Genomic DNA, 17,210 nt, shown 5'->3' with positions numbered 1-17,210 from the left:
CTCTCAGGTGAAAGGGAGTGAGGGAAGCAGGATAGGGCAGGGAATCAGTCAAGCCATGATTTGATCTCAGCTGGAGATTAGTGTCAGCCTGATCCCACAGAATTCTGGAGTCTGGACCGTACACAGAATTGGTGCCACTTTGAAACACAGGTATGAATAAATGATCTAGATAAAAAAGGCCACGTGATTTACCAAATGAAGGCCCCAACCCAACTGGGGCCACCTCCACCGGGAACATATAGTTTGGTAGTATTAGCCTTACCTCTCCTGATTTTATTTTTTATTTTTGGCTGCGTTGGCTCTTCGTTGCTGAGCGCGGGTTTTTTCTCTAATTGTGGCGAGCGGGGGCTACTCTTCATTGTGGTGGCTTCTCTTGTTGCAGAGCATGGGCTCTAGGCACACGGGCTTCAGTAGTTGTGGCTCAGGGGCTCTAGCGCACATGCTCAGTAGTTGTGGCGCGCTGGCTTAGTTGCTCCGTGGCATGTGGAATCTTCCCTGACCAAGGCTTGAACCCATGTCTCCCAGGCGGATTCTTGACCACTGCACCACCAGGGAAGCCCCTTTCCTGCTTTTAAAATGGGGACTTCTAGAGGTCCCAAATTCCCTTATACCCTCCTTCTCATTAAGTTTCCATTTTCCACTGAGGTTAGAACAAACACATAAACTTGCCAAGTAAAAGTAAGTTGATCTCTTCCAGTTTAAAATGATCTAATTCAAGTTAGATTAACTTCAGTTTACTTAAAGGTCAGGCCTATTATTAGGGCTGTTGGTTTTCGCTAAAAGCTCTTTCATTTCCACCTTTCCAAGACTTTCCAAGGTCTGGGTGCAAAGGATTTAGGTGTTCTGATAATGGAAGGAAAGGGCCTTTATTAGTAAACTCTGACCTCTGAGGCGTAGTCTGTCTGGTGTCTGAATTTTGGCACCTACTTTCCCTATAGTTACCACTGAATGACTAATGCTAGTTTAACTGGTGGTCTGGTTTCTCAGCACTCAGGCCAGTGGTCTTCCTTGACTAACTTGATCTCACTTTGGCTTTCACTGGTATTGACAACCCTTCGAAATTCTGCTGTGTCTCCATCCAGTCCCTGGGTGGGCTGTCTACCTTATAGCTCCTGTCATGCAGTAACCACCCCCTTCATCACAGTGGCCCCATGGCAAGCCCCTTAGCACTTAACTAATGTTCCTCTTACGCCATATAGGAATCAAAGGGAATTCTGAGGAGAACGAGAGCGTCAGGTTCTCTCTGTGCCCAAACGTGGTATGTCTCAATTCTGCTGTGCTTTACTGGCTTATGTGGTCATAAGGACACTTTGCAGTGTTCCAAATAGGTGTCTTGAGCCTTGCTTCTGTTTTTGGCTTCTTATTCAACCTCCCTGGAATTTCTGCTCACTTGCCCTGCCCCAGGCTGAACCCTAGGGCGATCTCTGAGGGACTTAGCTGGCACTTTCTACACTGTTTCTGCCAAATCTGTCTCATTACTATCAAAATCACTTCTCCCACTTTTGGTCTGATATGCAGATATCATATGCTTTCCCTTGCTACGCTATAGACTTCCTTCATACTAGGTGAACAAGGTGACCCTTCCTTTCCAGTGAAGCCTGTCCTTAATGGTAGAAAGACTTTAGGGAAAAAAGGGGCAAAGGGAGTAGATGTCCAAAAGGGGAAAACGGGGAATTCCCTGGCAGTCCAATGGTTAGGACTCTGTGTAGGTTTGACTGGTTGGTCCGGGAGCTAAGATCCCGCAAGCCGTGTGATGTGGCCAAAAAAAAAAAAAAAAAGAGGGGAGAAGTGGGGAGAATGTTTGAGATTTTGAGAAGTGTGAGGTTTTGGTGACCAAATGTTTATTTCCTTCACAATTACAGGTTTGGGGGTTATAGGTCTGAGTTCGGGGGAGGAGGGAGAAATTGGGGGAGATCTGTAGAGAGGGAGGATAGGAAAGTCTTATGGGTTCTGGACAAAGAATGAGGTGGATAAAGCTTTGAGGTCATAGGATAGCTGGTATATCATTTTACCCCACTGTTGCTAGTGCCTGTTGCTCAGTTAGCAAACAGGGAAGCCCAACCCCACAAAACACTTGCATTTTACATTTTTCCATGTGTATTTGCACATCCAACCACCTTGATTCAGCAGATGAGCTCCCCATTTTTAATATAGACAAATGGTAACTGCTTGGGCTTTAATTTTTCAGGTATTCCCTTCTCTCCTTTTCCTCAGGTCAGATGTCTTCCCTGACTCGAAGTGTTGAGGCCTGGCCTGGGTAAATGATGTTGATCTGTGTATATATGCCCCATGTCTTTATTTTTTCATCTGCTAAGAGGAGCAGAAGGCAGAATTTTAGTCAACACACTGGGATATTCCTAGTGCAGTTTTGTTTCAAGCAATATGCTTGTGATGACTATACATACATCTACACACATGTATGCTGGTTTCTGCTTTCTTAAACACATCTCACAGTACTGTTTCTTTTTCATTACCAGCTTGTTGTAATTATTGATCTCTCCAAATACTTTTTGCTAACCACTGCCTCTTCAGGGCCTACCACTGTACACCTAGGAACAAAATATGTATTTGATGAATTAATGAAAAAATATAGAAACTTGTGGTTCTCTTAACTACATGTTGCTATATTACAGGTCTTCAAAACTATTTTAACTCGAGGAATTTGTTAAATATGCAGATTCCTGGCACCTCTTATAGAGATTGTGGTTCAGTACAGCTGAAGGATGGTCCAGAAATTCTCATTTTTAACCAGCACTGCTGATTTTGAAGGTGGTCCTAAGAACAGCCTGAGAAACACTGCAATATTGCTTCCCAAGGGTTCAATGCCACCATCAAGAAGTTGGGTTGGGACTTCCCTGGCTGTCCAATGGTTAAGACTCCACGCTTCCACTGCAGGGGACACAGGTTTGATTCCTTCTTGGGGAACTGTGATCCTGCAGGCCACAAGGCACGGCAGAAAAAAAAAAAAGCCGCATCAGTTTCACTTCAAACTTGCCAACAATGGGCAAACCTTGATAAGTGGGAGATGTAAAATGTAGCATTCAAGGTTACTTTTTCAATAAACATTTTGATGGCCCTGAACACCTATTGACAGAGAAGTTTCCACTGGTCTAAAGAGAATTTAAAATACAGGTCTCTTTATCTAGCAGCAGTCTTAAGCAAACCACAACCTATCATGTTTGTGGAACAGTAATTCCATTTTGAGTACCAACAACATAAGGCATTTCAAAACAAAACCACTAGTATGGTTAAGAGAAAAACTGCTGTCCACTTTCCTTAAAGACTCAGTCTCTATGTGTTGCAGTGGTATCAGTGATTAGATTTAGCAGTAACTGACAGATCATTCAATAAAATTCATGTACTTTATTATCAGTTTCATTATGCAAACTATTAACATTTGAATAGTAGGGAAGAGATTTAAATTCCTTTCCTCGATCCTGAAAAAACTTTGGTGCAATCTGGTTTCCAACATTGTTTGCCTATCACTTGATTTTCAAAAAGTTAGGCTAAAATCATTTTTGAAACTACATTTAAACTTTTAAAACTTCAATAAATCCGCCTAATATTTTTTACAAAATAGGCTCAAATTTCCGTTTGTTCAGTGAATTTTAAACTTACTTCAGAGAATTTTCTCAAATTGCCAGCCCATGTTCAGACACCATTTACCAGCTAAGAGTGGAAATGAAAAAGGCCCCTCCCTCCAAAGTTGTGTCCCCAATTTACCAACGTCACAGATTTTTAGTAGGTTGTTGTGTTCAAAGTCTGATTTTTAAAAGGCAAAAATAAAAACTTTCAGCCAAGCCTATTTACGTAATCCTTTAAAGATTTTTTTTTGATGTGGAACATTTTAAAGTCTTTATTATTAAACTTGTTACAATGCTTTTGCTTTTTGGTTCTTTGGCTGCAGGGCACGTGGGATCCCAGCTCCCCAACCCGCACCTCCTGCATTGGAAGGGGGAGTCTTAACCACTGGACCCCCAGGGAAGTCCCTACACAACTAATTTTTGAATGACAAACGAAAACTTTGAAAGCCAGTGTTCTCGCCAGGGATACTTTCCTCCAATGTAAGTAACAATTTGACTAAAATGTCATTACCAATAGTTTTTCTCTAGGGGAGGGGCACATTTCAGCATAAGTACACTATATTGACCCTATGCAACCCAAACTTACCCATACTTAAAACAAACACAAGAGGGAAACTAACACCCAAGTGGCAATTCAGACTAATTTCACCTTTGGGGAGACCTTATCACAGGTAGCATTTTAAGTGATGTTGTGATATCACTGTCACTTATCAAGAGAACACCCCATCTCCCTCCCTAAAAAGGAGTATCACTGAAATTTTAAACACCTTTGCATGTACTAGTCATACAGTCCAGAAAATTCTGCTCACTTCACGTTCTTCTATCATACACAAACCTCTTCTAGACTTAAACAGAATTGCATCCATGAGTTCTTTTCCATGTAATTGCTGAGTTCTCAGGCTTTCTGGGCAGTTGGAAGTTAACAGGTAGCATTTTAAAGATTTACGGAGCCAAGAACCAGAAAAAAAAAATTTTACATTCATCTGTAAACACTCTCAACAAACTGGAACTATTTTAAAGTTAAACCTAAGAAACTCAAAGCAGCTCACAGGTAATGTGAGAATAGGACTTGTAGAATTGGAATGACTCAGCTCTCATTATGCTGGACTCCCCTTTAAAACTAAGAGCCCAACTACTGTAATTTTTAACTTACCACCCCTACCATATCTGATTTATAAATGCTAGAAAAACACTTCACACAAAAAATACATAATTTAAGATTACTGTATTTCCTTACAAGAGGAATGTTTTAACAAATTTTACAGGTGTCAATCAACCTTTGTTCGAATTGGGCACACATCAAATCTAGCATTTTGGGAGTTTTATTTTGGAAGTGAACTTTTAACTATCAATACAAATGCCAAGATACTACACAAAACATCCACAGGAACGTTTTTCATCTTTTTTTGAATTGTTCACAAACATTTCCTACATAATCCAACATACAACAGAGAAATGGTACATCTTTTTCTTTCAGTTTGCATACAATGGAAAAACAAGAATATATATATATATATTACAAAGTTTAACTAATAGACACTACCAAGCTGACAATTTAAGTCTATAGGTGAGAAATTATCTAATAAAAAATAATCAGAATTTATTTAGCATCAGTCACTTCCATAACCAAGTATTACTCTGATTAATAAAACTTGCTGCCATTAGGCTTCTGGTATATACTTATACCAACTACTCCATATCTGTTGTATTGCTCCCCACCTTGGTTCTTCACAATTACAAACAGAAAATCGTTGCAAAGTAGGGGCAAGCATTTGCAAAAACAAACAAAAATCCCCAGCTTATTATAAGCATGAATGTGTGGTGGAATTTCCTCCCAAGCAATGGACTTTCAAATCATTTAAGAAATCACCAGAACTTAATGTGTCAAGATACTTTGCCTAAGTCCAAGAAGAGATGCATTTATTTATATCCAACAGAGGACTGAAAATTAAACTTAGTGTTTAGTTTGGGGGCAGGTTGGGGGGAATTCAGCCATTTGAAAAATGACCGTCTTAAAAAAAAAATGACCACCAAAAATAGGTTCACTAAATTTATTTTAAAAATCATAAAACGTTTCTTACAAAAGAGCATTACATTCTGCACACTGCTCTGAATAGATGCCAGGGACATATGGACTATTGTTACTTTCCCTCCCTGTCCCACCCCCCCCAAATGTTACAGTGATCACAAAGTAAAGTGTTCACAATAATTACATGGGGGGATTTTTTTTTAAACCACCAACAATGAACAAAAATTAAAATTCACTCACTCTGCTGCTGTTTCAAAATTTCAATGTTAGTTTTTGCACACCCTCCCCCACCCCCCAACCCTGTTTGTAAGGAACTAAAACATTACATCTGGTGAACAGCAAAGATTTCACTACACCTCAAATGCAGAACACCTATGAAGCAGAGGAATGTTGGCTTTTTAAACAGAAGCAGATAAAAAAAAAAAGATGCAGGACTCCTTCAGTTCTTCACTAGTCTTAGAAAAACTTTCCAGAATACTGCTTCACACTATAAAAAAGAAAAAATATCTTGCATTAGAATCCTTCAACATCTGCATACTGCTTCACACTATAAAAGAAAAGAAAAAAAAGTACGAATTAGAATTTTTGTTCGTAACATCTTAATCAACATTAAGACAATTTCAATGCTAAATTAAAATGATAAACATGTCCATTACACAGAGATAAGAATTAAAACATTAGCAATTACAAATTAGAGCAATGTAAAACCCAAGAAAAAAGATTAACAGTAAATCAGACATTAGTAGAGCAGAATTAAAATCAAAAGTTGTTAATATTTGGTAGAAAAGACAAAGAAATGTCAGTTAAGGTGTGAAATGCTGCATTTTACAGCACCAATCATTTGTCCTGTAGAGGCATGGCCTGTGCCATATGGCAGACTGTGATTTGTTGTCGATTTAGTTATCTAAAAACAACAAAATCACTAGTCTTCCACACAGAACTAGACCAACATCCATTGAATCTTCTATATTTTCTACAGGCTCTGTATAATTTATAACAAGTGGTTTTGGCAGCAGTTTTCACCAGAGAAATGAGAAGTTTGCTTGGTTAAGGCTTCTTCCAGCAAGATTAGTATTGAATGTCTTCTTTTTTTAGTAAGAAAGCAGAAGAAAATTAAAGCAAAGCTATTAGAATGTTTAGAAGTTAGGTCCCCAAAAGGTTGAGACACCATGGCTTCTAAAAAGAAAAATCAGTTGAGAAGAGAAGCTTTTTAAGGTTTTAGTATGTTTACGCTAACATAAAGCTAAACAAACTGACCTGTTCTGCAGCAAGTACTGTGCATTTTGTATCTGGTCCTGTGTTCCTGTAATGGTAATGATCCGGTCTTCGGACCCTTCTAAAGGCTCATCAATTTTGATCGACGCTCCTGACTCATGACGGATTTGTTTAATCCGCTGACCACCTTTGCCAATAATAGATCCAGCCAGCTGAAAAGAGTTTTAAAAACAAGTGTTTATTATATACTTTCAAAGTATTATCCTGTATGTTCAGTGACCATCAAGAGTATTAACTTTGTACAACATACTGACCATGCTGTGCTAATTTAATGCCCCACACTAGTCAAGGTTTGAATTACAATGTAATTACATCACCCATAGACATTTCCTTTAATAAATGAACCAGGGGCTCAGAACCCTGCTAACTGCTTTTTAATGGTACTGAACATCTTTTGACAAGGCTTAAACTGGAGAATGACACCTCAGCTTAAGTCCTTGAAACACAATTTTAATCCTAAAATGGAATATTTTTGTTAAAACCTTTTATTAAAAGCCACGGAACTTAAAATGACTTACTAAATGTCCCTTATAATATTAAAGATACTCACATCTTTGGGAATAGTTACTTGTGTAGTAATAATAGGTCCACCAAGATCACCATATGAGCCACGACCCCCTGCATAGGAATAATCTGATTTAAATAATGAGTATTAAGTTCATTTACAAAGCATGAAATAATATTTGATTTCACAAAGAAGAAAACTTACCATATCCAGAGCCACCCTAAAAACAGAACAGAAAAACATAGAAAATTACTTCGCCTTCAAAACTTCAGGTGTTTTAACATTAAATCCCCTAGAGTTTAGGAAAGCAAAGTCCTCCCATATCTTCCCTAGTAAGTAAATTTCAAAGACAATCCTCAGGGGAAGAAACCATTCAGGTACACAGTATCCCAAAAAACAAAAAAGTTATATGGGGGGAAATAAAACACTTATCGATGAGTAAACGAGAATGTTAAAATTATTAGTGACATGAATAATAAACACCCATGATACTCAACCTGTGGTTCATAAGCCATCTGCCACTCGGATGGGCTCCATGTATCTATTGCAGAGTCCCAGGTTTCATCAGCACTGAAACCAACCTGTGTTAGAGATAAAACTATTAATATGAACCTGCACTATATTTGTCTGAATCACCATTTTTATATGACCAATTACTATTTCACATCTCTATATACACTGGCAGTAATCATGTATTTTGGGGGAAACAAAGATGGAACAAGTCTTAATATCCCAGCAAACACCCAAAACAATGATTTAAGTGGCTATCTACAAAAGCCCGTTTGTAAGACAAAATTCCTCAGTTAATAATCTTGAACAAAATCTTAGCTATCCGACTTTAAGACCCCTTTTAGCACTCATAAATACATTGATGAAATATCAAAGTTCTTACCATGCCATCATAACGGTCTCCAGGTCTTCCTCTTCTGTCATAGGCCATTAGATCTCTGCAAGCATAGTACTTGTTGTAATCTCAGCTGGTCACACATATCAAATAAAAACTTACCCCCTCTACCCATAAAGTGCAGCTTCTTGTATGTTAATGTGTGGATGAAAGAAACTTACCCCCCTCTAGGTGGTGGTGGTGGAGGAAGAGGAAGATTCCGAGCTCTACTACCACCCCGGCCACCTCGTCCAGGAGGAGGTGGAGGAGGTCCTCGACGAGGGCTCATATCATCATAATCTCTTCTGGATGGAGGCATGGGACGCCCACCCCGACCAGGAGGCATTCTGTCAAAACCACCTCTTCCCCGCATGGGAAATCCCACAGGACGTCCACGGCGGTCATCAAACATCATTGTAAAACCACCATAATCATAGGTTTCATCATAAAAATTGGGATCGTAAGGCTGAGCACGTCCTTTAATGGGAGACTGAAACAAAAACATAGCAACTTTATAGACTGAGGAAAAAGCCTTAGTTCACACCAAACATTCTTTTAACAAACAGAACATTTCAAGCCCTTTGTATTTATCCTGGGAGGTACTCGAGATCGGGATAGGAATATATACAAAGATAGGAAGGATTTTAAAAAAAGCATTTCTGGTGAGTTTCAAACAAAAAAATTTGAGGTTTACTGCTTGCGAGGTAAGGATTAACAGCTTTATTTTACCCTTAGAGCTTAAGTAACAGACTACAAACCCCTTTCACATTTCACAATGGGGATTATGAAGAAGCGACCACCCCAAGGGCTGAGGGGATCGGTATCCTGGGTATGCAGTGTAGTACTATAGAGGAACCATAGGAACTTCTTTTGAAGGACCAACGGCTATTAAAAACCTCACCAACAATGTAAAGACAACTCTCCAGATTCTCCCAAAGTATTTCTAAGTTAAAGTGATAGCTAAAAGCAGGGTGATAGAAAATTGTTAGGTGAAGGAAAAGTAAAAGTAAAAGCCATTTGTCTAAATGTTCTCAAAGTACTTTTGAACAAGACATCTGTTTTACAAAATTAAGCGCAAATAAAATAAAGGGTTCTGAAGGTACCTCTGATATAAGATCAAGGATGATCTTTATGCACTCTACAACCCTATCAGGTTTTCCTCCAATAAGAACGACTCTGTCAGTGGATTGAGGACAACATTCCTGGAAAAGCTTGATTGTTGTCTGAGTGTTCTGTAACAGATTTACAAAAAAAGCAGCATTAATCAATCATTGATCAATCAGAAAAAAGGAAATGCAGTACAAAACAATGTCCAGGTTTAGACAGATTTAATTTGTATTTCAGTAAAATTTCCCCCCATATAAAAAGCTTGTTAGTAACACTAGGACTTTGCACGATAAATTTTTGGCAAAATAACTTGTATAGCATGGCCAGGCCTTTCTGTTATATTTTAATTAGCAAACTAGATAAGGGAGGAAACTCAAAAAGGGGAATGAGAGAAGCCCACGGAACCAAGTCCACATAAAAAGCTATTTTCTAGTAATATGGCAGGAAAAAAGAAAACTATCACTTTACCTCTCGAAGTTCTTTGATTTTAGCACCTTTGACCCCAATAATTCCTCCTGCCAGACTCTGATGAATCAACAGTCTCAACTCGCAGTCAAAGTCGCTTCCTTTATAGTGTTGGTACTGCGGAGGGAGAGTTATAAAATTTTAGTCCCAAATCAAGGATTCCCCAAGAATACACACTTATCTGCTATAAGCATACCAATATACTGTTGCAGTGAGCAACCTGAATTTATATTTCAATAACTTTACCAGTTATGTGCTTATTATCCTCAATAGCCAGGCCCAAAAAGGACATTCTGCACCACCTTAAAAAACTATTTTATTTTCAGGTCCTGCAACACCATACCCACACTGCAGCCATTTAGCATGTCGCTGTTACCACAAAATTATTATTAACATTCAAATAACACCATAATAAAAATGACTGCAAAGCACTTTGCAAATGTAGTTAATTCCCACTGCAGCATGGAGCAGGGTCAACAGTGAGTTGTAAGACCATTCATTTATCACGTTTTTAAGCCTTTTTTCTATAGAGATGGGAAAAGTACGCTATGTTGAAAATAAAATTGATCCTATGGGCCAGGCTCCATACTTCAGTGGGGTTCAATGGCACTATGACATACATTTAAGCATTCCACAGCATCAGATTCGAGCGGGAGCTGGCTGGTTGCAGTGGGTGATGGCAACTGCAGGCCCTGAAAGTAGAAAAATAAGAGTAATAGGTTAAGTGTCTAGTGTGATCAGGCTATTGTCGCATATATTGGTAAAGCTACTACAACATATTTCACATCTATATCATTAAATAACAAGAAACTGCTTATCTACATTAAGAATCAACATACATGGTTTTTCTCTATACACCTAGTAAATAAATGATTACATAAAATTTAAAAATCCTTGAACTAAACCAAACACAGTCCTTTCTGACAGTCCCACAGTCATTATTCTAACTCAAAACCTCTAAAACTAAAGCCCATAAAACATATGCTAAACCTCATGAAAGTGTATGGCCACAGGTAGTTCCTATCTACTCCAGTGGCTAGACTACATTTTCTAACAAGTAATGTGGGTATAATAACCCTACACCTTAAGCGGCAGAGTGCAACACATTGCTGCTACAAAACTGTTATAGCCAATGTCTCTCCACCTCCCCCATTTTGCCTCATTAAAACATCCTTTAAGCACCCCCCAACTGCCAAATACATTTTAAAAATGAGCCTACCTCTTCCAAGGTAGGGATGATTTTCTTCAGAATTTCTCCAATTGTTTCAATATCAGCACTGATACTCAATATGCTGTCAAACATCACAAATACCAGATAGTACAAAAAAAAGGTGGAAAAGAAAAATGAGTTTTGTGGTCATCACCAGTAGTCAAACAACTTTTACAGAGAAGAACATACAATTATTTAATCCTCCCCATTTAAAGTAGCCTATTTATACATTTTTCACATGCATTTTGTTTTATGCCCAATACAAACATGGTAACATTATTAGGAGACTTGCAGAGAGACAGAGAATGGGCTCTTGGAAGGGCTCAGATTAAGTGGGCAATAAATTGACCAGAACTGAAGCAGAGTTGAATACTTATGTTCCCCGCCACCACTAAGTTAATTAAGGATACCCTCGCTGTTACATTGGTAAAACTGGCACACCTTCTCTTAGGCAAAGTGGGGGAATATGCAAGTGGTGAACATTATATTTGGAGTAAGGTTATGAATACCAGTTAGAAATTAGATCACTAATGGGCTCTGCAAGAAAACAAATACAAATGCGAGACAAAAACAAAGACAACACAAATGAGAAGTGAAGGAAAGTGAACCAGAGTTAGCATTTCATCAGAAAAAATTATGAACAGGCAATGTTGGGAAGCAAGGTGGGCCACAAAGACAGAGCGAGAGACTATTTCGGTAACAATTTGATTTACAATGCAGCAAATATGCAACACTTGAAGCTGTGCTCCTTCCATCGAAATAAAATTAGTGGATCGTTTGGGTGGGCAACTCACGGTAAAAGTTCAGTGACAAAAAGACTTAATGGGGAAAATAAGACAGAAACTTGAAAAACAATACACCGTCTAAAGGGGATACTATTTAATTATATAAAAGGCAGGTAATAAAATACATTTCTCTCTTTCTAATCAGGCAGTGAGGCATAAACTGTTGGGACATACCGCTCGGGGCCACTGCTGTCTGGGACTGAAACACTGGCATTGTACTGCATTGGTCATTGGCGTTCGTGGATGTTGGCATTGGGCATGGGCATTCAATCAGAAGTTGTCAAGTATGGTACCCGTTTGGCAACGAGCACATTTTTGGGCATAGCCAACCAGGGTTTTCACATGGGCGTTCAGGGGCGGATGGGCCAACGTCATGGTGGGCAACGCAGGGGTAAGTCGATCCAGTACATGGGCAACGGAGATATATGGCCAAAAAAACAAGGAGAGGGAAAAGGGGGAAAAGCAATAAATTTTAATTTAATACAAACTATACTCATACTCTCAATTAATGAAACAAGCTTAAGTTGTTCTGAAGACTAACACAATAATGGACTTCTCTACATCTGACTGTGGCTTAACATTTAAGGACCTTTAATGATGGTACTTTTTTTTTTTTAAACAAACAATGTTTCAGTAGCAGGCTGGCTCATGAGGGTAGACACAAAACCTGTCATGACTCGAATTCTTGAGGAAATGGGGAAATTATTAACCCAGATAATTATATAGAACATCTGGATTAAAAGGAAAGAGGTTTATAAAAGACAAAACAAAAATTCCCACACCACCAAAAACCCTAACTGTTAAAAGACTGTTTGGTTTCCTGGAGATTTAAAAACGCACTCCTAGATCCTAACAGGCAAGTTTGTAAAATTTAAACAATTTTTCAAGTTCAGTTTACAGTAATCAAGAGGAACATACAAAGATCTGTGACCAAGAGAGAAATGAAAAAATACCAAATAAGTATTCAACACAGTTATTATTTGCCTCAACTTTAGCAAGGAAACATCAAGAGTGTGTACATGAGAAAAAAAATTTAGGAAATCTGGTGTACCCAAGTCCTATAAATATGCTCACTTCTGGTGATACCAACATTTAATGTGTCTAATCACAAGAGTCAACCCACTATAAAATATGAAGACTTAAAACAAATCATCGGCATTGACAAACGGCTTCCCAGTTGTAAGATTAAGTGCCTACTCTATTCTTTACCCATATCTTAATCATGCAACCTTAATTTCTTTGTGCTCCACGTGCAAGCTGTTAAAGAACAGATGGGCAAATTGGAAAAAAAAAAAGGGAATAAAAAATTTGGAGTTTAATCAGCCACCTGCAATGGTTTTCAGTAATACTGTACTTGATTCATACACGGGAAATGGTACAAATTAAGGAGTTTTATATTGTTATTTCTAATTAAGATGTTATCTTGCTTGAAGTGAATAATTTGGTGTGAAGTTATTAGAAAGGGAGGTTTAATATAGACCACCCCCTGCTCAATCTGGGCTTTGTTAAATCAGGAATGTCAAACCTTGAAAATCATCTATGTAACCAATTATTATAAAAGGCTTGAATCTAGACTATTAAATGATTTCTATGATGCAATTCTTTAATCCTACAAACACATAAACTGAAGCTTCTTGTGTAGTAGTTTAAACTCTTTAATACTTACGTCTGTACGGAGAGCCTTAATATTCTTGCCTCCTTTTCCAATCACTGCCCCAGCATTCTGGAGAAAATAAAAAGAAACTTATTTTGTCTTTTCCTAGAATTATGGTGTCTTCCTACGCTAAGATTTTAGCCAAACAAACACACACCACACATGTCTAACCTCTTTTTTGGTTATAGAGATGAAAATCTATCTGGGGATGTCAAAACCATCAGGTTAGCAAAAACTAAAGAGTCTATGTGCTTTAGGGACTAAACACCAAGGCAGAGCTTTGAAATACTCAGAACATACTGAGTCTAAAACTTAAGCAATAGCACTAACTTTACAATGCCTTTCTGCAAGCCAATTAAATAATTTAAATGCTAGTAGGTAGTGAGGTGTATTATCAGTCAGGTAAGCTGCCAACCAGGATGTTTTCTAATGAATTCACAATGTAATCAGACACAATCTTTAATCCATTAATGCTTTAAGGATCATCCACACCCATCTCCTAGTTCAGCCCTGTAGTAGGCTCACTATGTTAAGGGCTTTCTTTTAATTGTTGGCAAAATAACACAATTACCATAACCTAGAATGTCTGTTTAGGAAAATCCACACAAATCTTTTATATTCTGCAGGCTGCAAGCTTTTGCAAGCTTCCCAGAAGGTTCAATCAGAACTTTTCTTAATTCCTACTTAAGAACCACTTTCAAAGTTTCAAGAATAAAATTTATACCTTGCTCTGAAGCAGAATGCGTAATTCAACCATCTCATCAGTGTTTCTAGATCTTTTAAAAGCTTGTTCCTCTTCCATATCTTCAGCAGGGCGTTTACCTAAAAATTAACAGTTCAAATTTCAGAAAGCACCAGCATCTTCAAGGAAGGGTATGTTTAATTACATTTCAATTTTAACCTACAGATTAGAGAAACTTTAAGTCCACTGTTTAAAGGGATTTGTTGCTAATCTTAGGTATGTTTTAAAAAGGCCAAAGGCACTGGTTCTTGGACTTTTAAGCATGAATTTAAGCACTCCATTCCAAATGGTTTTCCAAACACAAGATATTGTGACAACACTTCAAAGGATAAGAAACTTCAAAATGCAAGAAAAATATTAGTTTTACATTTACTGGCTTTCTTTTAATCAGTTTACAGTTACCTATGCAAATGAGTTACTTCTGGTTCATAAATATACACTCAGATGTAACTGACAGGGATCTCAAATTAAACATACAAACAATGAAATTAACAGAACACCAACAGGAATAAAATTGTTAAAATGTCTTCTCACCAAATTCGCCATTGGTTTCGGTGTTGGGAAAGGTTTCCTCTGGCTGTTCAGTTTCCATTTTCTTGTATTAAAGGGACACACCAATCTGTTGAAAAATAAAGAGGCTAGTACAATTGGTTTATTGAAAAGTAAGCTGTGCATCTTGCTAAATGTTAAAAACAAGGGAAAGTAATGACTGTTTCTAGAACGTACCAGTTATTAAATATATCCTTGCAGGGCAGAACTGAAGTGTTCTGGGCGGGACCAACTGACACCCTAGTGCTGCAGTAGCCTATAAAAACCAACACAAATCAGTTTTGCTTTTTTGGTTATTACTGAATACTAAGCAACACCAATTTGAACACAACAAACAAAAGATCTCTTTCTAAAACTCGCTTCTTTGTTTTAGGGTCTTAAACTTCCAAACGATTGCCTTCAAACACAAAAACACAAGCCAAAAGACCGTATCTGATTCTTTTGTAAAAGGAAAAACACATTTTTAGCCTTTGGATCAAGTCCCACCACAGCAATTAGTTATTTTATATGATAAATACAACGAAAACTAGACACATGTAGGGCATATCGATAAACCCACGAGTCTCACTATTGTTCCCGAAAAATATAAATTTATAAAAAGATACACAAGATTTTTACATTGGGATTTTAAACCGCTTTTGGGTTTCTTTCCATTGGTGACTTGAAAAACTACCTTCTGAAATCTTTAAAGTTTACAAATACAAAAGCGAATTCAAGCCATACCCAACCGGCAGGTCAATCTACTGGAGCGATAAACCTGCAAAGCTGATACAGGAGCACACCCAAACTGCTAATACTACTCGACTATCCTACAGAACGCCTGAACACCAACACCATCACTAGCGAGATATTTTACATTACGTTAAAAGCGGTATAACCTCACAATTATACCTCCAACACCACACTGGCGATAGGACTGCAAACAGCCTTTTAGCTCGCCTCTCATGACTGGCAAAAAGCGGCGACCTGCGGCCCCCAGGAATAGCTGAACAGCTTAGAGCTAAAAACCAAGGCCATATTTACGCCTTCCACTCTTCCAATGACCAACTGAAACGCTAATCTGGCCCATCACTCAGTTAAATACTGAGGTGTGGCGGAAGATTTGGGTAAAGTGGTTTAACGACCGCAAGCTCTATTTATGAAAATAAACAAGTATCCTTCAGGTCCTTCAGTCACTGTTTCTCAGACCGTGAAAATCGCTAAGTACATGCGTGGCCAGCCGAGCGCAAACATGCCGTTCTCTCTCCAACGCCCGGGACACCAGGATCGGCAACGGCCCAGCAACAGGAGTTGAAAAAGCTCCCGAGGCGAGAGCACCAGCGCCGCACCTCTCCTCACCCGGATCCGACAGGAAATGGCGGCCCGCGTAATGGCGACTACGTGCTACTAGGCGGAGCCGAGCGCGGACCCCCCCCTCCCCCACCCACCACGCGGTCCCGAGACCTCGTCCCCCGCGCCCTCCCCCCACCGCGGGAGAGACAAAGCAACTGTGGCAGCCCCGACCCTTCCAACTCGCCCGTTCCCGCGTCGGGCCCAGGCCGGGAGCGCCCAAGTGCGCCGGGACCCACACAAAGAGAGCGGCGTTCTCTACCGCCCTCGGGGCCCGCCCGCCGACCCCCTCTCCTTCCCACAAGACCTAGTTCCCAACACTACAAAACTGCAGCTCATCCCACCGTCACAAGCCTCGCGACTCCCCGAAGCCTCCAGTACCGCAGCGCAGACTGCAGATATACGCTCAGGGAAATGGCGGAGGTGGGGGGAGGGGAAACCCGGCAACGTTCCATCCCAGAACAGGCCAACCACCAAGCAGCCCCAACCGCCTCCCTCAAGTGGAGAAACTGGTCTCCGGCCCTCGCCCCCACGCGCCGTTCGCCCAGCCCCACTCCTCACCGGGCAAGGCTACCGTCCCTATGCCGCCGCGCCGCCTCAGCCGGTCACAGCTAGACAGAGAACGAGCGTAGGCCCCCACCGCCCTCCCCGCGCTCTCCTACCCCGCCGCCGGGCCCGATAGGCTGCCCCAGCTACAGCGGTGGCGCGAGGGCGAAGCGATTGGCCCAAGGCCGCGTCAATCAAGGCGCTGGAGGAGGCGACAGCCCCGCCTCCCGCCGGCGCCTCCCTTCAGGCTGTAAGGCCGCTAAGGGCCCGAGAAAAACCAGACTTGGAAAAAGTCAGCGCAGCCTTTCGGGAGGCCAAACCCCTGCCCGAACCCATAATACCCAAGCCCCAATAACCCTAATTACCTATGGGCCGCAAACAACCGGGAAGTAGGGAAGACGTCGACGTTAGTGCAGCAGAGAAACAGAGGATAATGGCGCCTGCAGTGCTTTCGCCCGGAGAGCCCTCCTCCTTTCTCGTTCGCGCACTCACTAGCTTGGGGGAGGGGGAACCTCTCGCGAGAACTAAAGGCTGTCCAGTTCACGCG

The 17,210-nt window shown here is 40.1% G+C and overlaps 1 protein-coding gene across 9 annotated transcripts; it reads right to left on the bottom strand.

Moving 5' to 3' along the window:
* Positions 1-4,790: 4,790 nt before the first annotated feature.
* On the bottom strand, positions 4,791-17,157 carry HNRNPK (heterogeneous nuclear ribonucleoprotein K). 9 transcript variants are annotated; one of them, XM_022558856.3, is made up of 17 exons: positions 17,029-17,156; positions 14,966-15,044; positions 14,774-14,858; positions 14,222-14,319; positions 13,510-13,566; positions 12,018-12,061; positions 11,068-11,140; positions 10,469-10,540; positions 9,852-9,965; positions 9,380-9,508; positions 8,459-8,766; positions 8,286-8,340; positions 7,891-7,974; positions 7,598-7,613; positions 7,439-7,521; positions 6,871-7,040; positions 4,791-6,160 (listed from the first exon to the last, which is right to left on the bottom strand). In XM_022558856.3, exons 3-17 carry the CDS (start codon positions 14,829-14,831, stop codon positions 6,127-6,129), a joined length of 1,395 nt encoding a protein of 464 aa, XP_022414564.1. In that variant the 5' UTR covers positions 14,832-14,858; positions 14,966-15,044; positions 17,029-17,156; the 3' UTR covers positions 4,791-6,126. The 9 variants fall into 9 exon arrangements, with proteins under 9 accessions (XP_022414564.1, XP_022414567.1, XP_089769190.1 ...); XM_022558859.3 differs by having other exon boundaries at positions 4,791-6,100; XM_089913064.1 differs by having other exon boundaries at positions 7,439-7,506.
* Positions 17,158-17,210: the final 53 nt, after the last annotated feature.

The sequence above is a fragment of the Delphinapterus leucas genome, chromosome 6 (genome assembly GCF_059928025.1).
Source record: "Delphinapterus leucas isolate spDelLeu-1000000601 "Yukka" chromosome 6, BTC_Dleu_Yukka2, whole genome shotgun sequence".
Lineage (NCBI taxonomy): Eukaryota > Metazoa > Chordata > Mammalia > Artiodactyla > Monodontidae > Delphinapterus > Delphinapterus leucas.
Note: the sequence above shows the minus strand (reverse complement) of the source record. Positions and strands in the feature narration are given on the sequence as shown.